This window comes from Cimex lectularius, unplaced genomic scaffold (assembly GCF_000648675.2).
Source record: "Cimex lectularius strain Harlan isolate CLEC.00 unplaced genomic scaffold, Clec_2.1 scaffold97, whole genome shotgun sequence".
Taxonomy (NCBI): domain Eukaryota; kingdom Metazoa; phylum Arthropoda; class Insecta; order Hemiptera; family Cimicidae; genus Cimex; species Cimex lectularius.
Genome location: NW_019392672.1, coordinates 164,882 through 191,493, shown reverse-complemented (window position 1 = coordinate 191,493; position 26,612 = coordinate 164,882). Strand labels below are relative to the sequence as shown.

Genomic DNA, 26,612 nt, shown 5'->3' with positions numbered 1-26,612 from the left:
TTTGGTCATTATTGATCATTTTGGTCTGCCTATTCTCATGAGATTGGAATTTCAGGCGTTTTTCAGCATTTTCCCTCTTCAATGTTGCACCTGTAAAAACTGTATTTATTCTTCTGGTATCATAGTTCAAGATTCAATATAAATCTTGTTTTTGATATCTGGATCACTGAAAAATATTCATTTGGTGTGTAGAACAATCATTTGTGTATTTTTTTGTGTACTTGACAGTTGTCTGTTTGTTCATGCGTGTGTGCATGTAGAGATGAAAGAATGAAAGCACATAATGGGGTATAGAGTTGTTTTCAGTGTTCCTTTCAACTGAGTTGTTTATTTATGTGCATTTGTAAATGAACATTGTTTTTGTGTGTTATATATAAATAAAATGAGTTCATGGAGTATGAAGTTATTTTCAGTCTTCCTTGAACTGTGCTTTTTTTGTTTATGAACGTGGGTCGTGTAAGTTCTATGTGTGTTGTACATTGTTGTGAATGTGTGTTCGTATGTGTAAAAAGATTATTTAGTAAATTGAGTTCATGGAGTGTAGAGCTGTTTTCAGTCTTCTATGAACTGAAGCTCCAATTATTCTTTTGTTATGTAATTTTGGTAATTGCATGATCCCGACTTCTCATTTTGCAGATTGTTTTTCCTGGCTGGCAGAGATGAAGTATTATTTTTTTTATTATTTAATAATTGTCTTTTATAAATACATATATATCAAAATTACGTTTCATACAATGGATAAAAGATTTTCTATATTTTGAGATGTTTAATCTCCACTGAAGGACAAAATAAATGCACCCGCCTTAAATTTTAATGTATTTAGATTTATTCATATTTTGCATACCAAAAATAAGTTTGGTTGTAAAAATAAGACATTTATAATTAGACTTAATTAATAACAATTAATAATTAATTGATATTAATTATTAATTAATTAGACTTAATTATAAAAACAATTATTGAGTAAAGAAAAAAAGAAGACAAAAATTGGTTTGTCCCCCTTATACCGAGTATATCTTACCTCTGTCATGGATCACGTCTGTTAAAAAGCCTTTGCATTTTTTGGAAAAGATCTCTGGTAAAATCCTGAGGATTCTTTCCAATTCATCATGAACAGCCATTTTCAACTCTTTTAGGGTGTTAGGACCAGGGTCGTACTCTTCGATTAAGTTGGACCCAATAAGGTGTTCGATTGGGTTCGAATCTGGACTTCGAGTTGACCACACCTGGCACAAAATTCCATACTCACTCAGGTCATCTACAATGCTTGCTCTATGGGGCGTGGCATTATCCTGCATTATCAAGAATTTCTCACCGATGCTGGGGCCGATGGCACTACGAGTTCTTCGATTATGTCTTGTAAGTGTCTTTGAAGTTAGAGATCTTTCTCGCACAACAATCGATTCGGCGCGGGCGTCCAAGACAATACCACCCCAGAACATCAATGACCCACCGTGGAATGTCACCTGAGGAAGCATGGGGTGCACCTTTCTTCTGAGCGTCTCCATATGAAATTACGCCCATCTGAAAATTTGAGGCCAACTCTCACCTCATCTGTAAAGCCAAGTCGTCCCCAATGTTCTAATGTCTCTGGCCATCTGAGCTACGGTAAGAAGAGGTCCACATTTTCCATTGTAGAGCGATTTACACTCAGTATCCTGGCGAATTTGTGCTGGCTGTAGCCTTCCTCTAACAATGTTATGATCCTGACACTGTCATACTCAAACCTGGAGCCATTGAATATGTTTAAAGAATAAGAATAATTCAAATGAAATCAACGAAGTAAAAATATTAACTGAAAACGTTCTTTAGGCATAGCAGAATCGAAGGGCTTAAAGCTACTTTTTGTGTAAACGGGACTAATCACTACAAAAGTAAATAAAGCATTATTTACTATTGTTCAGAAATCGTGAGATGCGGTCTGGTGTGATGTAGGTTTCAGAAAAACATTTTCTTTATCGTGCCAACGTTTCGATCTTTATTGAGATCATCTTCAGAGCTCTAGTGTTTGTCTTCTGTGTAATTGTGCCATTCTTGCGTGTCGTGTTAACCCTGAAGATGATTTCAATAAAGATCGAAACGTTCGCACGATAAAGAAAATGTTTTTCTGAAACCTACATCACACCAGACCGCATCTCACGATTTCTGAATAATTATCGATTAACGGTCACTAATCACCACACATTAGTTACTATTATTTTGACTATGATAGCTCCTTATTTCTTGCACCTAACGGACTTAATTTTAAACTAAATAAATTGACTGGTGCGTTAAATTTGTCTATCAGTGTATTTTGGTTGAATATAGAAGAAGTAAAGTAAAACAATTTTTGATACACAGGACAACTCGTTGTATGTCCAACTACAAGTTTTGGGCATCGTGGACGCCCAAAGGTCAGACCATTACTGGACCTGGTACAAAAATAAAACAACAATTAATATTTTTCAATTAATTAAGGTTTTTAGTTGAGATAAAAAAGTCAGTGCCACGAGCGGGATTCGAACCCATGATCTTAGGCTAGATATGCTCCTGCTCTACCACTTGAGTTATCATGACCTCAATCTACTCGGACACTAACTTGGGGTTGAGATGGGAAGTTGGTGTTCGAGTGGATCGAGGTCACGATAACTCAAATGGTAGAGCAGCGGCGTATCTAGCCGAAGGTCGTGGGTTCGAATCCCACTCGTAACACTGACTTTTTTATCTCAACTAAAATCCTTAATTAATTAGATTAGACATTAATTGGTCAAGCGGACCACGAAAACTAGGGAATTATTAATATTCTTTTCTAACGGCTATGGGTGCTAATACAAAGCCTGACGCTATATAGTGGGCTACATAACGCACTAATGTAGAAAGATAATGGATTTAATTTTAAACTAAATAAATCGAGTGGTGCGTAAATTTGTCCTCCATTGTACTTCACTTCGATAAGCAGTGCGTCTCTTAAAGTACTGACGTTTTCGCAATTTATCACCACTGATAAATCCTGACTAGAATCCACCTATTGTCGTAAGGGCTGTTCCGGGTCTTTTCACACGCTAACCCCTTTTGTGGGTGCACTCGAAAGTCAAAGAGGCGGAGGAAAAATCTGGATTACCTCTCCTGCCCAGTGTACTTAGACAATTCTAAGTGTCTTTATTGTTGACCATTCGGTTATTGTTTCGTATAAGTTTTAGTGGGAAATTTTATTCTAAGGATTTATTTCGATTTAAAACTTGTCTATATTGTGTTCCGGGAGATTCTGCATGATTGTTTGAACCTCCTGCTGTTTTTTCAGAAATAATTTAACACAGTTACTTAATTTTTTTGACAGTTTTCTATTTTCGACTCGTGTTTCGTTTCATTCCTCGCCTTGGTGAACAGACAAAAACTCAAAGACTAAAGATTTACACAGTTTTACATCAACTTTTAAAATTTTCTAATAAAGAAGTTAAAACAGTAAAAAATACATCCACTGATTCAATCACGATCACGTCCAGGTTGGACGATCTTGGATTGATGGATTGATCATTCAGAACAATTCGTCCAATGGAAATACAATTGGACGTAAAGGTAGTTCCAAATTGAGTTCGAATAGTTAATGATTATTCTTTGCTCGGAGAAAAGCGATAGGGCATGATTCAAAGGAGATAATCACCGATTGTTAATCCACGTCAGTTATTTCCGAATGGAAGACCGGCCATGTCAAAACTTCCCAATAACGACTATCGCACATAATTTAAATTTTAAGCGACAAAGGCCCAATTGGATTGCCAGAGAACAGGTTCAAAGTAAGTTAAAATTGTTTACATCACTTTAGTTCAATGCGTAGAAAAAAAGAAGAAAACAATCCATATATGTATTTATTAGTCATTTTTATGATTTTAATTAATTATACTTTTAATCTAAAGTCTTAGTTGAGATAAAAAAGTAGAACAAATAAAACGTGACACTTGGTATTTCATTTCAACCCAGACCTGAGAATAAATGTATAATTATTTGGAAGATAGCAATGTTGATTAACAGGAAATTATATAATTTATGTAACGATGTGATTTTTTCAATTTCTTTTTTAGTCACCCCGAGCGACAGGTTTCTATGAAAAAAAATCTCTAATTTTATTAAATGACATCGCCTAAGAGGTTTGTCAAATTTTATTACTTGCCATAGAAATGATTAAAATTAGTAGGAAACACTTAATCTAAGCCTCAATAGAACAGACAGATTTATATTTATTGAGTATGGTACTAATTAATATCTTGATTTATGTGACCATTTAATTTTGTCAATTTTCTTTTTAGTCACCCCGAGCGACAGGTTTCTATGAAAAAAATAATAAACAATTTCTGATTTAAATTTTTTATTAAATGACATCGCCTAAGAGGTTTGTCAAATTTAATTACTCGCCATAGAAATGATTACAATTAGTCGAAAACACTTAATCTAAGCCTCAATAGAACAGGCAAATTTACTGAGTGTGTTACTAATTAATATCTTGATTTATGTAACAATGTGATTTTTTCAATTTCTTTTTTAGTCACCCCGAGCGACAGGTTTCTATGAAAAACATCTCTGATTTAAATTTTTTATTAAATGACATCGCCTAAGAGATTTGTCGAATTTAATTACTTGCCATACAAATGATTCCAATTAGTCGAAAACACTTAATCCAAGCCTCAATAGTACAGACGTTTTTGGTCACCTCTAGCTTTCTCTTTAGGAAAAATTCAACCTACACGGTTTCTCCGAGATAACTATTTCATTCAAAAAATTGGGCTGATAAAAACAAAATATTGAAATGTTAACCCATCCTAGGGTAGTTATGTACACTTAATTAACACCTTAAATTGTTTTTTGAATAAATGGCAATAAAATAATTGTGGAAAATGATAAGATCTATGTAAATCCAAAATCGTCTAGCAGCTCATTTGAAAGAGGTTAACTCTCACAAACATCATACATTTTATTTTACCTTAATGTGTACACTTAGTAGTTAACTGGGCGGAGCTGCTAAACGTACAAATCCACGATTGATTACCCCAGCCACACCCGTGTGATGGTGTGGGCAGCTATAACGCAGATGTACCACGCTCCACATTATCGAGGAATCCTTATTATTCAGCTTCTGAAAAAATATCTTCAAGTTTGTTCTAACAACCTGGGACACCTATAAATCCAATGAGACAGATCACCGCCTCTGACTTCACCTGCTCATTGTGGTTTATTGGGCCTATCCTACTTTCTATACGTGGTCAAGGATACGATCATAGGTACGAGCCTATTGCGTTGAGCAGATAGTAACATGCCTCTGTCTCTGTCCATATGGTCGGACGAGAACCGGTGAATTCAGCATGGTATGAAGTTGGCTAAAGAAATGGCCAACTACTGATCTGTAGTGCCGAAATATGGAAGAGCTTTGAACCTAAGCATCGTCAGATGCTTCAATTTAAAAAGACGCGGATTTCAAGGAGCCGAAGGCTACAATCGACCGAGAGTCCAATTTGTCGTCGGGACTGTAGCTTGACTGTAGCACTGAGGGCTTGGCAACCTCTCTAAAGCACAAGCTGTACTCGTGTCGGTCTCGGGTCGGCAAGCGGCGGCGGGTGCCTTATCCGAGGCACACGAGGGTTAGGGCACCAGATCCTGTCTGCATAGACGGGGGAGGGTGCATAACCATCTGTACTACAGGATAACAGAAATGTTCCAAGGTTCTGTTCCCTGTTGCAATGGGAATGGACTCGTAGTTGTCCGTGGTGAGACCCCTGGCGGATACGTAGAGAAGAGGCTGTCTTCTATCTGTGACTTTTGCACGAAACATGCGCATGACCATCGTTATACACCCGGCCTCAAGGGATACGGTGGATCGGACGGCAGCGTATAAGCGTTGAGGACTCTATGATTATGCTGAAAAGCCCCTCGAATGCGTGAGTAATGGGGGATGATTACGGGTAGTGAATCGGTTGCTCCTACTCGAGTTTATTTTGCACGTAGGTATAGGCTGAGCTCGATTGGAGGCTTTTACCGTAGGCGGTCCCTTCTAGGGGGTGGTTAGCTATTCCACTTTAAACAAAACCCCGGCCGGAGCGGATCCGGTAGTTTCTACGCTAGGGATGCCCCACTATTCTGGGAGATAGAGTCGCCTTCTTTATCTAGGGAGTGCGCGGGAGACCAGGCTGATGTATTTCGGCTTAGGTAGCCCTTTGCCCGCGGCATACGGTTCGATGCTTATTACGGACCCGACCACTCGGAATGGGCAAACGGAGAGCGAGGTTGTCTTGGCCCCTCGGGGCTGAGCTGCCTCTACACCAACGCTGCGGCAGTAACACCCTTCTGTCGTATGCGGAGGTGCGTCAGCTCTCATCTTGAGAATCAAAACGTCCGATAAGGCCGAATAGGCTAGGTGCAGATGTTAAAGATGTTAAAGGTCCTCATTGTCCTTTTTAGGACGACCGAGTATACGGGAAGCAATGTCCATACGGTCCTATGCTATAGCCAGTGATGAACGCAGTGCTGTGAGTGACAGGGTAATAATCCTCAAAATATGGTCAATCCGGTGTGCTCCGCAATTGCCACTGTGACACTGCCGTCCTAAAGTAGGCCTTTCGGTATCGCCAGGAGACCATTGAATGAAATACCCTGAACTTTTCACCTTTTACGTTTTCCACTCGGTCTAGAACATCTGGGGATTATGATACTACTCCAAGTTTCAGTACCATGACAAGAGTCTTCGTTCGTAGCTATGGTATCCTACTTATAACTTGTTGGCGGTTCGATGATAGCCTGGTACTCTGATCGCGGCGACGAAGATTTGGTGGTATCGTGCCTTCTACAATACTCTCGTGGTTTCCAGGACACGTGGATAGCACATAGGAGAGCGACTTATTACTTGCACAACTCCAAATGATTGGTCTACTTCTCTGGCCTCCCGTGTGCTCATCAAATTTCTCCTTATGCGGAGGGCGATAATGAACTCCTGTCGAAGCACGCTCGCGTGAGAAAGGCAGCAGTTCCCCACCCCGTCGCCTACAAACGCTTTCACTCCGTGCACCATGACACCTAGCTGGCCCAATTGTCTTCTTCCCGGTCTTTAAATAATAGGCCAACGACCGCCGGTGGCCGGACACCCTCGAGACTGTTGCCTTATTCAGGCGTTCACCCATCTGGTTCGTGGAGTAGAGGTGCTTGATCCGCGGGTCGACACTGTATATTAAAGCAAGTCCGGTAGATGCGCTACGCCGATCGCATTCGCCAGCCGAAGGATCTTCATTCCCCGTCCTGATTTCTGGCATAGATGAGCAAATACTACTTGACAAGTCCAAGTTCTGCTACAGCTGCAGCCGAATTATGTTGGAGCCTGACTTGACTGTAAGGTTTCACCGCAATTTTCTCCAGACTTCAAACCAATTGAGCTTATGGGTTGACTTCAAAGGAGGATTTCCGAACGAAACACCCAAGCTCACCCTCTCCGAGAGCTAAGAAGTGCTCTACCTACTCGTGGGTTCGAATCCCGCTCGTGACACTGCCTTTTTTATCTCAACTAAAAACCTTAATTAATTGAAATACATTTTTAATATTATTTTCACAAGATATTTGTTACTTCAGCACTTGTGTATTGAATAATTAATTAATTATTTCATTCAAATTCGTTCAGAAATCCTTCGAGACCTTATTTGTAATATAATAATCACCGAATTATTATAACTGTTGTTATGTATTAGTTAATTAATTACTAAGTTAATAGTAATTAATACTTTACTCATTAAAGGGTTTGAAAATTGTTTCAACACATATTCGGCCGTTGAATTGTGTTTATTACTAAAAGCGTTTTTACATTTAGCATTGTCGGATTATTATTTGTTATCAGCATATTTATTTTAGTTTAACTTATTTTTTTCTCATAATGACAAAAGATAAAAATAGAGAACGTTTTAACCTTTTGTTTAAGAACATCCAAGGAGCGTTTTACCCAGGGTTGATGGGCTGACATTTTTCATCTGATTTATGTTTTATTATGTTTGTGGCAGTTGCTAAAGGGTTGAAACACCTAGGGCTGAAATCGTCCGTGCATAAGTCACACAAATCTCTCTGAGGGAAGTTAGCCTGACTATATTACATGGGGATTTTTTTTTTCTCCCAGCCTTGTAAGTTATATGAAATACAGACGTATTCAACAATTGTAAGTTTTCCTACATAAATATATACAATATATATAGTATCTATAAATATATATGTAATTTTAATCTCGAGGAATGATCAAACTCCAGAGGCGATCCTAATGTGAGACTTTCGCATGATTGAATCACTGAAGAAAACATATTTGGCATGCCAGCAAAATGGCTTTCCCCTCTCACGTGCCACAATCATTAAACACAGACCCATTTGCATTCCTCGCGGGTCACAATTAGCAAATATTAACTTTTGGGCTGAATATGAAAGTAAGAACCGTTTAAAACGGTTCTAAGACAATTTTACAAGAATTTGGAATAATTGGACGTTTTAACTTTAGCGTACTTGTTGCATCAAACGCGTTGAAATTTGTAAAGTCAAGTAGTTTCTTCAAACAAGTTTAAAAAAAATACATATCACTTTATATGTTAAGTCAGAATTAAGTAGTAAAGACGAAACTTTGTTAGGAGAAGACAGTCCAACAAATTATAAAATAATATTTCCCAATTTTCTCCTCTATTTATGCTTTCCCACTTAAAGATGATTTGCAAGCTGTTTTTCTTTATGAAAGGCCGGATTAGTCCAAAAACACGATAAATATTTTTTAACAAGTAACCAAATACACAGAGGTCCTAAGGTCTAGTATGGTTCTTCATAATGGACTATCGAACTTAAGTATTTTATTTGTAACTTTAATGCGAGGTCCAGTTTCTTCTACTATTATCATACAGACAGAAACGCGACTCACCAATAAACATAACGGGATTCCAATTGTTTTCTCTTCTAAGTGCTTGTTGCACCATATTGTCCTGAGTTGCGGGTGGCGGGCTGCGAACTTCTGATTCAAGACGATGTCGTTCCATGGTTAAATATTAATTTTTTATTTTTTATTTTTTAAACGAGGGTATTTCAACTACGAGATTATATGAACCCTCGGGGGTGCAGATGTTGTTTTACAAGCCCATTTGTAAGTATGTCGGGTTCGGGGCCGCTGGGTTCGAACCCGGGACCTTGACCTTACAATGATATGCGCCGTGTCAAGGCCTAAACAGTTGCGGCCACCGACGCCCCTATGGTTAAAGATTATGCAATTGGATTAAAATGGAGAAAAGACGAGAAAAACTGCTAAAATGTCCAATCCAATTAATTATTATTTTGATCTGTTTTTGGTTGAGACAAAAAACTTAAATAAAAAGAATAATTAATTGGGATAATTAATATGATCAATTATAATCACTAAGGCGTCGCCTCTTAGAGTTGTTTAATAGCATTTGGTGCGCCGGAACATATCCGGAGCAATGGAAAGAAGCCATCATAGTACCGATAGCCAAAGAAGGTAAAGACCCTAGCCAGCCATCAAGCTACAGGCCGATATCGTTGACCACCTGCTTGGGTAAAGTCCTCGAGTCTATTATAAACAGAAGACTAGTATGGAATTTGGAGACTCGAGGACTCTACTGCCGACATCAGGCGGGATTCNAACGACGTAATATACAAGTAAAAGCAGAGAGTCAGTAACCAGATCGAGATGCTCAAATGGCTGCAGTTCAATACAAAATACGCGAGAAAGACAGGAAAGAGAAGGAATACATGCGGAGGGCCGGCGATGACCTCAGCTGTTTGTCGGCCCATAAACCTTCCACTTTATATATATATATATATATAATCACTAAGCAAATATGGATTAAAATAAGTAATCTTCATGTTTACCATTCTTAAGTAAATCCGTTATTAAAAATGAGAATTATCAAAGGTTTGTTTGTAGTTTGTATTTTATATTTTGCTTTATCCAACTAACAAGAATATATCGGTTAATTTAATTAAAATTATTAGAATAAGAATAAATTACAAATATTTTTGTTCATTTTAGCGCAGCTTATTTTAACACGTTTGTTTCGGATTTTGTTAATTGCATTTATATAAGGTTGTGCTTTTTATCTAGAAGAGCTCTCGATGTGAAGAGAAATGTAAATAATTAGTACTATCTGGGTGTTCACAGCTGTTTGGAAATATTGCATGATACGATCAGACCATCTAAAAGAGGAAAAAGGTGTTTTTTTTCCTTATGATCTATGCATATTAATCATGGTGACGAATTCTTATATGTGTGTTCATATTGGGGGTGCTATGAGCCGAGAGTCTCTCCCGCTAACCACTCGGCTACCGCGGTGAAAAAGGGGTTACACGGCGCTCATCACCGTAAGACAAAGGTGCCGGGTTCGAATTACTTTACCTCGTAGTTAAAATACTATCGTAAAAAAACAAAATATCACGGATATTAGGTTAACATCCACATATTCAGGGGATAAGAGTGTTAATTATATGATATTAATAATAGCATTTCTGAGGACGTTTACGAAACGACATTTATGCATGCACTCACCGACTATAACTTTTAGATTCCGTTCCGTTTCTTCTGCGGGGTACATTATTCTGGTAGGAGGAGCGAGGTTCGACTGGATGCACATCCAGACAAAGTTTTCGAAGGAATCCTTTAGTAAAAGACTGGGCATTAGCTGTTGTAGTGACCGGGGTGTATTAAGGTTGTATGTAGTGCCCGAGGCGGGTCCTTAAGCCGGACACGGTTGTAGAAGGAAACCGAAGTTTTGGTAGTCGAGTAGCACCTCGGGTAGCGTTCAGTCCGGTAGAAGTAACAAACCAAAAACTATAATTTGGTCGTATCCGATCATTTTGGACTGCCTATCGTGTATGAATCAAAATGCTCGCATCTCCCTCAGACCCTACGAAGAAATCTCATAAATAATAAAATATTATAAAGATAACTAACAAACCTGAAAAATAGGAAAATGGTGTAACTTGGATTATATAAAACCCTTGTCCACTCAATATCATGACTCCTACAAGCAATTATTTTCACTTTATGAATATAACAAGAAAATAACATTTTACAAAGTTTATTTGGAGATCGTGAGGTGCTGTCTGATGTGAAGTAGGTTTAAGAAAAACATTTTCTTTATCGTACCTACGTTTCGATCTTTATTGAGATCATCTTCAGGGTTCAAAGTGTTTGTTTTCCGTGTAGATGTGTCATTCTTGTGTGTCATGTTGAGAGCCACGAGCAGGGATACTGAATGACACATGTACACGAAAAAACACTTTGAGCCCTGAAGATGTTGTCAATAAAGATCGAAACGTTGGCACGATAAAGAAAATGTTGTTCTAAAACCTACGTGACACCAGACCGCACCTCACGATCGCCAAATAATCATTGGCTAACGGTCACTAAACACCACACAAAGTACTGACCTCTAAAATGTAAAGCCTTAGTACATAGAAATTGATGATTCTCTCGGCCTATGGCTCAGAAGTGTAGAAGGTTGAGATTTTTTTATTAAGTTTTGTTGTATTACGTTATAAGTTTGATAAATGCTTTATTATTATTATTTCTGTTATATCTTTGTCTTATTCACTTATTGCCGCCGTAGTATCATTAGATTTAATAAGCATTACAAAATAAGTCCAAAGTTTTACTAATATTTGACCTTAAAGCCGTGCTAAGTCCCATGATGGTCCCATAAAAAAATTAATCGGAAGTTATAAATATTAAATGTTTAATTAATAGTACGACAAACGCAGGAGTGCTGGATTTTTGGGGTTAACTTTGGTCTGTGAACAGAGAGAAAGAGTTTGCAAAGAAATTGTGGACGCTTCTCTATTGACTATCGTCGGTCCGGGTCAATGGACGTCAATGAAAACGTGTTTATCACAAACCGTTGATACGTTTCAAAACCACGTCAACTATCGCCGAATTCCTGGCTGGATATTTCAAATCGTATCCAATAACAAAATTTTAGGCGATAGACAACCAATCATCAACATAACAAATAGGACTAACCTGTCTTAGAAACTGGTTCTAAGTAAGCGAAAACGCTATATAAAATTTGATTGCAATGCATAGACAAAAATTATATAATAGGAGAGTAAGAATGAATTTAATTTCTTTTTTGACTTTCTTGAGTGTGGAGGTTTTTTTTTTAATTCGACAGCAGTGTGGTTGTAGCAAATATATTGCAAACTTGCCAATAGAGAGATAAAATATTAGTTTTGGCCACTCCTTCTAAAAAATTCGTCCGACCCGGTTGGACTCCACCAATTCTTCATCACCTCCTCTTAGTTTGGGCCGTGGAGGTGGAAAAATTGGTGGGGATCATCACCTGAGTTATTCGAAAACTCGAAAATGAAATCAGTTGAGTTCCAGGTTCACGGATTGCCAATAGTTTCCATTTCCAGCTTTACCGGGGGTGAAATTTGGGGACGAGGACACGTAATTGAAACCTACTGGAAAACAAGTTCGTTTCATTACTTGACACTACTATTTTGTGAGTATACAGTTTTTTTGTTTTGACATTAACAAATAATTAAAAAATATATTAATGACAATTCAAGTGACACAACTCATTTTAATCACTTTTACTTAACACTTGTCATATATGATTTATTATTTAATTTTGATAATTGTTGATTTTTGTTTTAATTGTTTATGTTTAAAAAAATGACATATTTGTTTGATGATATTGTATGCTTCCTATTTTTATGTTATTAGCTTGTACATGATGTTCAAAATTTATTAAAGCAAGCAAATTCGATAATTAAATGTATAATCTTTTATTGAAATTTGCTTAGAAAATCCCTGACCTCCTTTCACAATCAATTGAGTGTCTGTTTGATATTTACGAACATACAATGCCTGTTGAGGGGAAGGGCTTTTGCTAATTTGAAATACCGATTTCCTTAGACAATATCCCACTGGTTCAGTGTGGGGATTAATTTCCCAGATCTCAATTATTTTCAGAGAAGATGAATAAATTAAATATATATTGTTATTAAATTGAAGATAGTTATCCAGAATATTTAACTCTCCTTTCCCCTTTTATCTTTTGAAAAAAATGAAAAATACAAGGTCCATAACTTCTTTGACAGAGTTAGATTTCGTTGTATGATTACTGTTTTTGTTGTTATAATTCGATTAATGATGTTAATAATCAATTGAACAAATCCCGCGAAGGTGCCACTTATGCAGAGAAATGTTGCTCGATGTGACCCTTAATAGAGGCGTGCCTTGGATACATATAGAGAGCGTATAGGCATGCCGCCGGATTTAAGAATCGTTCTCGGACATGGTAGCGAGTTTCAGTTTTTTATTGGAATTGGGAAATTTTTATTGTATATAGCCTTCAAAATATGTGCTTTGTGTTTTTGTTGTATGAGTGAGTGTATTTATTAGAGTGAATGGGGAGGGTCTGATGGTGGCAATAGCATCCCGATCGCCCCTCGAGCTGTATACATGACTTGGGACGATGGCGGTATATTTATAAAAGTACCCCATCGACCCCAATTAGATTAATTTGTTATTGTCTACAGGTCGATGGAGGAATTATGAGTACTCCATCTACCAAATAAAATTAATGCAATATATATTGGTGTGAATGTATTCATTTGTGTGAATGCGTAAGCTGTCGGATGCCCCTTTAAAAAAAACAGAAAAAAACACTCATGTCCTCCACTACATCAACAACAAAGAGATACCGACTTGCATTCAGGTCAAGGGACTATACCTTGAAAACGAAGACATCTCGGACCGACATCAACCATTCAAAACTAAACTAACCTTATACAAGACCTATTATGTTTAGTGGTCTAATTGACGACATTACTTCTTTCAATTAATTATGCTTTTTATGTAAAGTCTAGGTTGAAATGAAAAAGTTAAGAGTCACGAGCGGGATTCGAACCCACGACGTTCGGCTATACAAGACTGCGACAACTTTGGACATACGGTTTTGTCAAGCATCCGATATCCTTCAACACCCTTCCAATCAAAAGTCCTCAGCAAATCGTCAATGTTCTTTACTTCGTCACTAACCTCATTATCCACAACGACATCAATATTCCTTTTATCAACTCACTGATCCGTTCCCGATTCGAAAAGTTTCACACCAACCTCTGGTTGCGATGGATCCCAGGGTCATGTGGTGATCACTGTTAGGCTTTTTTTAAGATGAAAATATTTTTGGGTTCAATGTGTTGTGTAACCATTAAATTCACAATTTCGTGGTCCGCTTGACCAATTAATATATTACAATTAATTAAGGTTTTTAGTTGAGATAAAAAAGTNACTCGTGAGCCGACCAGGTCCCGGACCTTTTAGGGATGGGGTACGGGCCTACTCAGGCTTTTAACCCCTCGGGTCCTGGTCGCCCGCCCTGTGTAATATATATTACATCCTGCCACATCATTTTAAAGGATATTTTGGTGCTAACGCTGAAAACAATGGTGCAATCGGATTTTAAATTGGTCAAAAATTGACTGTTATGGCAAAAAGTTTGAAAAAGCGCATTTCGTTTGTTTCATTAGTTCCAGTATTTGTTTCTTCACTAAAGTAAATAGTAATTGCATTTATTTAAAAGAATTAAATGCCTTAATTTAAATTTTTAAATAATTTAAAAGGTCAACCCATATTATGAGCGCTAGTATATTTTCATATTGGTTAATCTTGTAAATTATTAATACAATTTCAAAGTCTTGTTAAAGACGATGTGTTCCTTGAAAGCTAGAGAAAGGAAATGAAGGTTATCTTTTTTTTTCAAATATTTTATTACAAAATGAAAACATTACAGGCTTATACAAGATGTCCTTTTAGGTGACCCAGCTGAATTTCTCTTGAACCAATGTCGCTATAAAAAAAAGTTTAATATTTTTTAGTTGACTTTCAAATTATTATCGTTTTTTGGAGGAAAATTATACAGTGTACCTCAGGCTCAGTTTTTGAAAATTTCAACTACGACCCTATACAACCTGAAGATCATTTTAAGAGATATTTTATGCATTATTATTATTTTGTGCAGTTGGATTTTAAATTGGTCAACAAGTGACAAAGTTATGGCAAAAAATTTGAAAAAGCGCAGTCGTTTTGTTGTTAATTCCAATAATTTGTTTCTTCACTAAAGCGAACATAATCGCTTTTATTCTTTACATTCTGTCATTGTTTATCAAATTCGCATTGTGAGAGCAAACGTTAATTTCTAGAAGTAAATAAATTTTACAATAGTACCTATTCGTTACATTCCATTCAAAATGAACCGAAGAGCACATTTTTCCGATCAACAACGAATTGATATGTACGACTGCTTTATTGATAGTGGTGCTGTCGAGTGCACTACCAGAAATTTTGATGGTCGCCCCAGACTAAACCACAAAGCGTTTAGTCGTGTTGCTCGCAATATGAGGAGATACTGATCAGTTGCTGTTCCATCACCAAGAAACCGGAAGCGAAATTTCGACGAGGAGCTGAATATTTTACTGTATGTTCGAGAAAATCCGAATTCCTCTCTCAAGGTTTTTCAAAAAATAAAATTAGAGATGTACAATTTTAAGCCGTATCGCTCTCATCTTGTCCAGGGAGTTCGGGCGTCAGGGCGACAGGCGTCAAACGTTCCTTGCATAAATGTCGATTTGGGAGGCTGAAGAAAACTTTCTTCCATACATCCTATGGACTGATGAATCCAAGTTCACCTTTAATTGCATAACTGTTGGAATTTTCGAACGTTGGCAAAGGAAAAGCCGAGAATTTTGTACTCTTGCCATCATCAGATGGTTCACAGTATCAACGTTTGGTGTGGACTTCACCTGTGTGAAATAAATTAATTGGGCCTTATTTATAGGAAAATAATTTAAACGGTGCTCAGTTCCTCAAATTTTTGAGGGGGGTTTTCCAACACTTAGATGATCTTCCTCTGCAACAACGATAAAGAATGATTTTCCAGCTTGATGGTGACCCGCACACAATTCTTTGCAGGTGAGACGTTATTTGAATCGTCACTTCCGGGATAGTTGGATAGGACCTCATGGCCTCTTCGCTCACTCGATTTAACTCCACTTGAGTATTTTCTGTGGGGCCACCCACTAACCTCAGTTGTAAAACTGCTGCAAAGGGTAGAAAATGCTTGTCAATCCATCTCCCCTGACTCTATCTCTCAGAGCACCGGTGAAGGGTGGTTAAAAAGATAAAATCTTTGCATCTTTACGCAAGGCAGACAGTTCGAACATGAAATGTGGTTAATAAATAGCAAATCAAATGACTGTTTTTTCAAACTTTTTGCCATAATTTTGTCATTTTTTGACCAATTTACAATTGGATTGCACAAATGTTTTCAGTATAAAATATCCTTAAAAATGTAAAAATGTGTCAGGGTGTATAGGGTCGTGTTTGAAATTGTGAAGTTGAACTGGGCCTGAGGTACCCTGTATAATTTTTCTTAAAAAAAGGGTAAAAATTTGAAACTAGACTAAACAATATTAAATACGTATTTTTTTATAGAGGTATTGATTCCAGAGAAATTAAGCTGAACCATCTAAAAATGTCACCCTGTATTGCTGATGATATAGTATATATCTTTGAGGTTTTATAACATTATTTTTATTATTCTTTTCCCCAATTTTTATGCAAATTATATTGAGAAGAAAAATTAGTATCACGGGCAGGAGTCGAACCTACGACCTGTACCCGGTGCTCTATCACTTGTCATCGGTCCACGAGACACCGATTCCTCCTCTCAACCAACTGTTATTTAAACTACAATTAATTAAGGTTTTTAGTTGAGATAAAAAAGTCAATGGCACGAGCGGGATTCGAACCCACGATCTTAGGCTTGATACGTCACTGCTCTACCACTTGAGCTATCGTGACCTCGATCCACTCGGACACCAACTTCCAATCTCAACCGTTTTGTGTAACAATTTTCTCGATTTCTCTGTATAAATAACACACATAATAAAAATTGGTAAAAATAATAGAAAATTTCAAAATATTGAAAAAACAATCAAATAGTCACCGTCAAAACAAAAGTTTCACGACTTATAAAAGTAAGGAGTAGTATTAATTGATTAAACAAATGTCTAAAAATCAATGTTGTTTTTTAAAATATTCTGATAATGTTAAAAAAGATTTGATTGTTAATTTGATATTTAGTTAATCCATATTTGTTTAGTGATCATAATTGACCATATTAATTATTCCAATTAATTATTCTCTTTATATAAGTTTTTTGGTTGAGATGAAAAATTAGTGTCATGAGCGGGATTCGAACCCACGACCTTCGGATAATGAAAATATGGCGAAAAATTTGAACGGTTGAGATGAGAAGTTGGTGTCCGAGGGGATCGAAGTCACGATAATTCAGCCGCAGGTCGTGGGTTTGAATCCCGCTCGTGACACTAATTTTTTGTCTCAACCAAAAACCTTAGATAAAAAAAATTAATTTGATATTTAGGTTAAATAGTTTCATAACTAGTGTGTCATAATCACTCATATTTTATAGAATTAAAAAAAAATTATAAATATGTTTTTATTAAATGCTGAATATATTGTATTAGTGACTGCTAGTTTTAGATCAACACATTTTCCTTAATACATTATATAAATAAACTGATTAGTGTGATTCATATCTTATATGCCACCATCAAATTAACCTCTTAAAACGATTAAAGTCATATATTAAAAAATATTTATCAATATTATCAATTTATAAAAGATATTGAAATTACAGGAAGCAGTCAGTATTAATTATTATTTTTTGATATGTGTTAAAAGAGGTTTTGTTTTTGAAGTTTTTATATAGTTTTTTGAAACAATATACTTAAATATTTGTTTAGTATTAATTGATGTGTGGAAAAGGATGATGCCACACCGAACCGGTGGGTCAATTATTTTCGATTAGAACCGGAGGGGCCGGGGAACAGTTCACGTTCAGTTTTGCAAGGTTCTCATGTCGCATGGCACGGCGACACCCTCCCTTGCGACGATACGCCAGGCGAAAATGGTTTTCGTTCAGGTATGTTAAAAAGGAGCCGAAATAAATAAATTATCCGTTACATGAAAAATATGGACTATTTTCGAGTCGGGAGAATGAATAATTCATACTGGGAAATGTCTTCTGTTTTGAGCCCCGTTTCGGCCTAAAAACGCTCATTAGTGCATGTCACTTTAAGTCCTCCCTCGTCTAGAACGCGTCGAAAGAAGTCCACGTTGCGACTGACGACAAAAATTTCCACAATTACGTAGGGAGAAAAATAATTCAAATGTTTTTTTTTCTAGAGCTCTGATTTGTACCTTTTCTTTCTCTACTAATCAGGATCGTTATTAAAAAAAACAGAATGATAAACTTGAAAATCGATTGGAATCGTATGATATCTTGTGTGCTATTTGTGTGGGAAGGAAGGCGGAATTCTAAACGGGGGTAATTCACCGCTTCCTTCAATATGAGGAGCGACCTTGTCGTGATGTGGTGATTTCTGCCGGCGGCGTCCTCGCCCCAATAATTCTCCTGCCAATTTTGGCGTATGCCAAACATCCGAGATCCTATTTGATTGATTGCTTTTACCGATTCGAAACGAGTATGCGACCGCTTGTTCGGCCTACTCACCCCGGATCATTCTTGGCGCTTTGTGCTTGATAAGCAGAGAAAAAAAATGTTCACGTATGTTCCTGAATAAAGTTCTCGTTAAACGCGGTAAAAAAAGTAATAGACGAAGTTAAACCTAAAGCAGCAGTGCTATTTCCTCGCTTATAATAATAGAAGTTTTGTTAAAAATTAAATCATATACTTACATTACTTCAGAACAAAATGAACTGATCAACGTTACATAATTTATTTCTGTTATTATTTCTTCGCATATTACTCTTTAAACGTCAGATATAGGCCGGCTGGTTCTCTTGAATCAATGGCGCTACAAAAAAAAGTTTAATATATTTTAGTCAAGTTTATTGGCATATTGGCCAAAAAAAGGGGCTTTCTCTGAGCCCAGAACCCTACTGCGGCGTAGCAGCCTGCTACAAAAGAGGATACATCTTAAAATGGATCCTTAATGAGTCCAAAACCTGGAGGACAATAAATACCACAGGTATGAGGCACGAGAAGAGATTCTTAGAAGGATCATCCACAAGACTTAGAAAAGAATTACTGGAAGTCAACCGCAACCGAACCAGGTTTCTGGTTGGACTCCTGACAGGGCACTGCCACTTAAGAAGGCACATGCACCGGATAGGAGTACAGACAGGGGAAACACTATGCAGATACTGCCAAGAAGAGGAGGAAACTGCAGAACACATTTTATGTTTCTGTGAAGGTCCATAGAGGTGCAGGCTCTTGCAACTAGGACAAGAAAAACCTCAAGCAAGATCCTTCACCATGGAACCGCTGGCAAAGCTGAGGAGGCTGGTTAATAACCAGAAGCTCGCCAGTGAGTTATAAATAACAGGGAGCACAATAGATCTATTCAGGTCGAGGTGCAGTAGGCTTTGTGGCCAACTCTTTTATCCCTATCACTATCCCTAGACTAGTTTCAAATGTTTACCTTTTTTGGAGAAAAGTACAGGGTACCTCAGGCCCAGTTCAATTTCAAAATTTCAATTAGGACCCTTTACATCCTGGCTCACTCATTAAGGATAAGGGAAGCGGTGCTGGAATACACATACCTAAATTAGGGATCAGCATCTCCTCTCCTCTTGGTTTTAACACCTCGGTCTTTCAGGCAGAGGTCTGGGCCATTAATGTTTGCTGTAGAACACTTATGGATAACAAGATTAAGGGAAAAGATATTAAAATTTTTTCCGACAGTCAGGCCAGTCTAAAATCATTACAAAAAGAACTATCAACATCTAGACTGGTAGAGGAAACCGTTGAACTCATTAATAGGACTATCACCAGGTATGAGAATAGGGTAACCCTCATATGGATACCTGCTCATAAGGGGCACTATGGCAATGAGGAGGCGGACAGCCTGGCCAAGGAAGGATCAAATACTGAGTTCGTCGGACCACAACCGGTATTACCCCACTCTTTAAGCACAGCAAAAGAGAGTATAGGTAGCTGGGGCATGAAACAATTCCTTAAGGAATGGAATATGTCCCCAGGATGCAGACAATCGAAGGAGTTTCTGAAGGAAATCAAACCTAAAGAATCGAAATGGCTATTCTCTAACTCTAGGAGGGGAATAAGGAGGCTGATAGGTATCCTAACGGGCCATTGCCCCTTGAGAAGACACCTCTTCATAATGGGTACTCTACCAGACCCCTTCTGCCGCTTCTGCGAAACAAAAGAAGAAACGGCCCGACACTACCTCGCAGAATGCGATAGGTATGCTAGGGAAAGATTTAATACTTTCGAAGGAGAGGACATAACCAAAACACTCCCCAGGATAAAATGGTCCACAATCCTGGGGTTTGTGAATAGGTCCAATAGGTTTATACAGGACTCGTGAGCCGACCAGGTCCCGGACCTTTTAGGGATGGGGTACGGGCCTACTCAGGCTTTTAACCCCTCGGGTCCTGGTCGCCCGCCCTGTGTAATATATATTACATCCTGCCACATCATTTTAAAGGATATTTTGGTGCTAACGCTGAAAACAATGGTGCAATCGGATTTTAAATTGGTCAAAAATTGACTGTTATGGCAAAAAGTTTGAAAAAGCGCATTTCGTTTGTTTCATTAGTTCCAGTATTTGTTTCTTCACTAAAGTAAATAGTAATTGCATTTATTTAAAAGAATTAAATGCCTTAATTTAAATTTTTAAATAATTTAAAAGGTCAACCCATATTATGAGCGCTAGTATATTTTCATATTGGTTAATCTTGTAAATTATTAATACAATTTCAAAGTCTTGTTAAAGACGATGTGTTCCTTGAAAGCTAGAGAAAGGAAATGAAGGTTATCTTTTTTTTTCAAATATTTTATTACAAAATGAAAACATTACAGGCTTATACAAGATGTCCTTTTAGGTGACCCAGCTGAATTTCTCTTGAACCAATGTCGCTATAAAAAAAAGTTTAATATTTTTTAGTTGACTTTCAAATTATTATCGTTTTTTGGAGGAAAATTATACAGTGTACCTCAGGCTCAGTTTTTGAAAATTTCAACTACGACCCTATACAACCTGAAGATCATTTTAAGAGATATTTTATGCATTATTATTATTTTGTGCAGTTGGATTTTAAATTGGTCAACAAGTGACAAAGTTATGGCAAAAAATTTGAAAAAGCGCAGTCGTTTTGTTGTTAATTCCAATAATTTGTTTCTTCACTAAAGCGAACATAATCGCTTTTATTCTTTACATTCTGTCATTGTTTATCAAATTCGCATTGTGAGAGCAAACGTTAATTTCTAGAAGTAAATAAATTTTACAATAGTACCTATTCGTTACATTCCATTCAAAATGAACCGAAGAGCACATTTTTCCGATCAACAACGAATTGATATGTACGACTGCTTTATTGATAGTGGTGCTGTCGAGTGCACTACCAGAAATTTTGATGGTCGCCCCAGACTAAACCACAAAGCGTTTAGTCGTGTTGCTCGCAATATGAGGAGATACTGATCAGTTGCTGTTCCATCACCAAGAAACCGGAAGCGAAATTTCGACGAGGAGCTGAATATTTTACTGTATGTTCGAGAAAATCCGAATTCCTCTCTCAAGGTTTTTCAAAAAATAAAATTAGAGATGTACAATTTTAAGCCGTATCGCTCTCATCTTGTCCAGGGAGTTCGGGCGTCAGGGCGACAGGCGTCAAACGTTCCTTGCATAAATGTCGATTTGGGAGGCTGAAGAAAACTTTCTTCCATACATCCTATGGACTGATGAATCCAAGTTCACCTTTAATTGCATAACTGTTGGAATTTTCGAACGTTGGCAAAGGAAAAGCCGAGAATTTTGTACTCTTGCCATCATCAGATGGTTCACAGTATCAACGTTTGGTGTGGACTTCACCTGTGTGAAATAAATTAATTGGGCCTTATTTATAGGAAAATAATTTAAACGGTGCTCAGTTCCTCAAATTTTTGAGGGGGGTTTTCCAACACTTAGATGATCTTCCTCTGCAACAACGATAAAGAATGATTTTCCAGCTTGATGGTGACCCGCACACAATTCTTTGCAGGTGAGACGTTATTTGAATCGTCACTTCCGGGATAGTTGGATAGGACCTCATGGCCTCTTCGCTCACTCGATTTAACTCCACTTGAGTATTTTCTGTGGGGCCACCCACTAACCTCAGTTGTAAAACTGCTGCAAAGGGTAGAAAATGCTTGTCAATCCATCTCCCCTGACTCTATCTCTCAGAGCACCGGTGAAGGGTGGTTAAAAAGATAAAATCTTTGCATCTTTACGCAAGGCAGACAGTTCGAACATGAAATGTGGTTAATAAATAGCAAATCAAATGACTGTTTTTTCAAACTTTTTGCCATAATTTTGTCATTTTTTGACCAATTTACAATTGGATTGCACAAATGTTTTCAGTATAAAATATCCTTAAAAATGTAAAAATGTGTCAGGGTGTATAGGGTCGTGTTTGAAATTGTGAAGTTGAACTGGGCCTGAGGTACCCTGTATAATTTTTCTTAAAAAAAGGGTAAAAATTTGAAACTAGACTAAACAATATTAAATACGTATTTTTTTATAGAGGTATTGATTCCAGAGAAATTAAGCTGAACCATCTAAAAATGTCACCCTGTATTGCTGATGATATAGTATATATCTTTGAGGTTTTATAACATTATTTTTATTATTCTTTTCCCCAATTTTTATGCAAATTATATTGAGAAGAAAAATTAGTATCACGGGCAGGAGTCGAACCTACGACCTGTACCCGGTGCTCTATCACTTGTCATCGGTCCACGAGACACCGATTCCTCCTCTCAACCAACTGTTATTTAAACTACAATTAATTAAGGTTTTTAGTTGAGATAAAAAAGTCAATGGCACGAGCGGGATTCGAACCCACGATCTTCGTCTAGATACGCCGCTGCTCTACCACTTGAGCTATCGTGACCTCGATCCATTCGGACACCAACTTCCCATCTCAACCCACCTTTCGAATTTTCCCTCCATCTCAACTAAAAACCATAATTAATTGTAATATATTAATTGGTCAAGCGGACCACGAAATTAGTGAATTTAAAGAATATTATTTAAACTTTCCACTTATCGCCAATATTCAAATATTGCAGTATCATTTAGTTGCATTAGGACGTAGGATTAGCAATGAGTAAATTTTTTATGTAATGGTAATACCCTTTAATTGCAATTATTTTTATTAGTTATCAGTTGTTCTTATTTTTCCCAATTTTTAGTCACAACCTTTTTTGCATGAAAGTTTTTATAAAAGACGTGGCCATTTTTACATTGCCTATTTTATTGTAACACTAATAATGTTCCAAAGGTAATTTTTCACTTAAATCTGCTGGATTTTTTAATAAGTTGGCGCGTTTCATTTTGTTGAAAGATAATGCCCTATTTTTCACACATTTTGAAGGAATTTTCCAGCCCCCCCCCAAACAAAAAGAATGAAATGATACCAGAACCTAAAAAAATATCAATTCGTTCTAGAAATATTGCAGTTTTACTTTGAATTCGATAATATCCATTTATTGTGTAACTATAAACTGATAACTATATCTGATTGTTGTAGTTATATTTAGTTTGAAAAAAATTCACGCAAATTCCATTTTTAATTTTCCCCTTGTTTTTAACCAGTTACTCAAAACGCACTACCCTGTATTTATTTTAACTGCTATCTCAATCTGTTATTAATTGTTTCGAGTGATTTATAAGATAAATTTATTGACATTTGGCTAATAAAAAGGGCTATTCAGTTAATAATTCTTAATCAATTAAATGTCTAGAAACCAATAAACCATCCTAAACCATCTTAAAAAGAGAACCAAATTAAAAATTGTCTCTTCTAACAATTATTTCTGTTTATTTATTAATTTAGTTTTTAAGAGGGTATTTCAACTACGAGGTTATATGGGTGGGCGAGTATTTTTGAAAAAAACCCGTTCAATGTTTGGCAGATAAGAATTGAATTGATTATTCGTGTTTTTGTGGTTAAAAGTTATTATTCGGAGGCCGCTGTACCGTCACTTAAAAATTAAAAAAAAATGTCTCTTATAAAATTTATTTCTGTTTATTTATTTATTTTAATTTTTATTATTTCTTTTATTTCAACTACGAGATTATATGAACCCTTGGGTCGGGCCAGTGTTTAAAAAAAAAAAAACAAAAAAAACCGCATCTCATATATATCTCAAGTTCCTTGATTAATTCAGGGGCAGCCATTGTTTTTAGATACACAGTAATGCTAGTATCCCACAGAGCAACATCTTAGGGTCTTTCCTATTCACGATATACATATCCGACATTCCTTTTCTTCTTAACAATATTATGTGGCTTACGGATATTCAAGCAGTATGTGCTTTTGTATAGTTTTCATTCCGCAATTTTTTTTTTTTAATTAAAACATAATGTTATTACTATATGTTTTTTTCGGCTTGGGTGTGGCGGGTCCATATCGATAAAATCATTCATTCAATCACGAGTTGTATGACGTTTGCCAGATTTCTGGAGTGTTAATAATAATCGGAAAATTGTAGATAACCGGAGCTGAAATAGCATTTTTTTTCAATCAGATTAAGAACGAAAATTTTTTGTTCGATCATTGTTGACAGGTCTATTGAGAAAGTTCAAGAAGATAATTCACATTTCAGCCCGGACTTTTCCTTTTGAACGAATGCTAATTAATTTACTACATATAGTACAGGCTATAGCCCTCGGTTTCTCCCCGTTGTTAGCAACTTAGTGAATTGAATGCACAATATTGGAGGTATATAATAATCTTTGATACACAATGACTTTAGTTCGTTCTGCTTAACAGTTTCAAATTATAAACAAATATTGACATATTTTCATGCAATAAATTATTTTACAAATATGAACGTTTAACCTGCATACTGACGTAATCTATTGTATTTGTATTTTGTTTTTTGCTCTTCTCAGAGGATGTGCTGATTTGTACTGGGATTTTCATAAAGATTCTCAAGGTCTTTGACAATATCTATCATCCAGGACTGTTGCACTAGCTCAAGGGTTACCCTTGTTTCAATTTTGTACTAAAATCATATCGATAGGACTTTTCAGATTGAAATCAAAGTGCCCAATTCAGATTCGACCAGCAGAGGTTATATCAACCCTCGGGGTATCGGCGTTTTTGAAAAAAAAAGCCCATTTGTAAGTATGTCGGGTTCGAATGCAGGGCCGCTGGATTCGAACCCAGGACCTTTACCTTAGTGATTGGCTCAGTGTCAACGCCTAAACCGTTGCGGCCACCGACGCCCCCTCGTTGACACTATTATCCGCAGGATTAACAAACAACCGTCCCGTTGCCCTCAATCCCATCTGCAGAAAATCGAATAGTGAAATTGGTGCAAACCAAGGCAATTAAGTAAAATAAACAACTAAAATAAATCTGGCTGGGTCCAATGGTTCTAAATACCTCCCTTTAAATAAGACTGAACTTGATTTGCTTACTATTTAAGCTTGTGTTCATCTCAATCTTGTACAAAAAACTTTCTGTTTCTTTAGGGTGAAAGGTGCTGAATGCAGCTTCAGCCTATGAATGACGTTGTCTTCTAAGATAGAGTCTTTACACGATAAAACAGTTGTTCATCCATTCCCTTCAATCCCATCTGGATGAGATTCTAGATTACAGTGCATGGCGCATTGAAAATATCTGCAGCAAAGCGACTATTATCTTAAAGTGGTCTATCTCCTATGTCCTGTTAGACCAAATATTATCTCTTAGGCTCGAAAAGAATCTTACCATTCAGTCTTATATGCACTTATATACATGAAATGTGGTGTCTTACTAATCAAACCTCCTAAAATTTTAGTCCTAGATCCTTGTTTATATCATTAAAGCTCCTCTCCATCCTAGATATCCTGGCCTGTTCAACTAGCTCAAGCCTATCCTCTAGCAACCTCTTATCTTTCTTAACAATTATATTATAATAATTTATAATATTGATATTTTTTCTTCAATTGACTGTCTTTAATTTTAAGAAAATCTTACTATTTATTTTATTCCGGAGGAGACAACAAAAATCTTATCTTTCTTATCGTTTTCTTCAAAGTGAAGCAAGGTTTTGAATGTAACTACAACTTGTGAAAGGGAGTCACCAAGTTGGTCCCATATCGACATTTCACCTACCCTGAAAAACAACAACAAACTGATGACGAGGCTATCCTCATCAATCTAAACAACAATTAACCATCCCCCCGCAAGGTCCACTATCTCGTTACTTATCCAGGAAATGATATTGAAATCACACAAGACTTCAAAGATTAGGACTTAACAGATCTCTGGAAAACAAAGTAAATTGACGGTAAAAAATGTTTCATTTTACAAGAATATTATCAGACCTATCTGGACTTACGGAACTCTGGGCCGTCAAAGTAATTTACCTAAACTATCTACTAACTAAATGTACTCATTTCTACTTTTGACAAGTTTTGGTTCTGACCTTTTACTCGGGGTTATATTCTCCCCCCCACCTAGTATTTATCTTTTGCCCATTTCTTCTGGGTGAAGGAAACTGCCGAATACTGTGACAGCA

The 26,612-nt window shown here is 36.8% G+C and overlaps 1 protein-coding gene across 2 annotated transcripts in view; it reads left to right on the top strand.

Moving 5' to 3' along the window:
• Positions 1-12,346: 12,346 nt before the first annotated feature.
• Positions 12,347-26,612, top strand: part of LOC106667080 (probable cation-transporting ATPase 13A3) — a 39,487-nt gene continuing 25,221 nt past the window's right edge. The window contains exon 1 of one of the 2 annotated variants that reach the window (XM_014394767.2): positions 12,347-12,488. Coding sequence is in view for 1 of the 2 variants with exons in the window: in XM_014394766.2 (XP_014250252.1) it covers positions 17,941-17,999 (59 nt within the window). In the remaining variant the exon portion in view is untranslated. Of the gene's footprint in view, positions 12,489-17,862; positions 18,000-26,612 lie in introns of those variants that run through there. The other variant, XM_014394766.2, reaches the window with a different exon arrangement.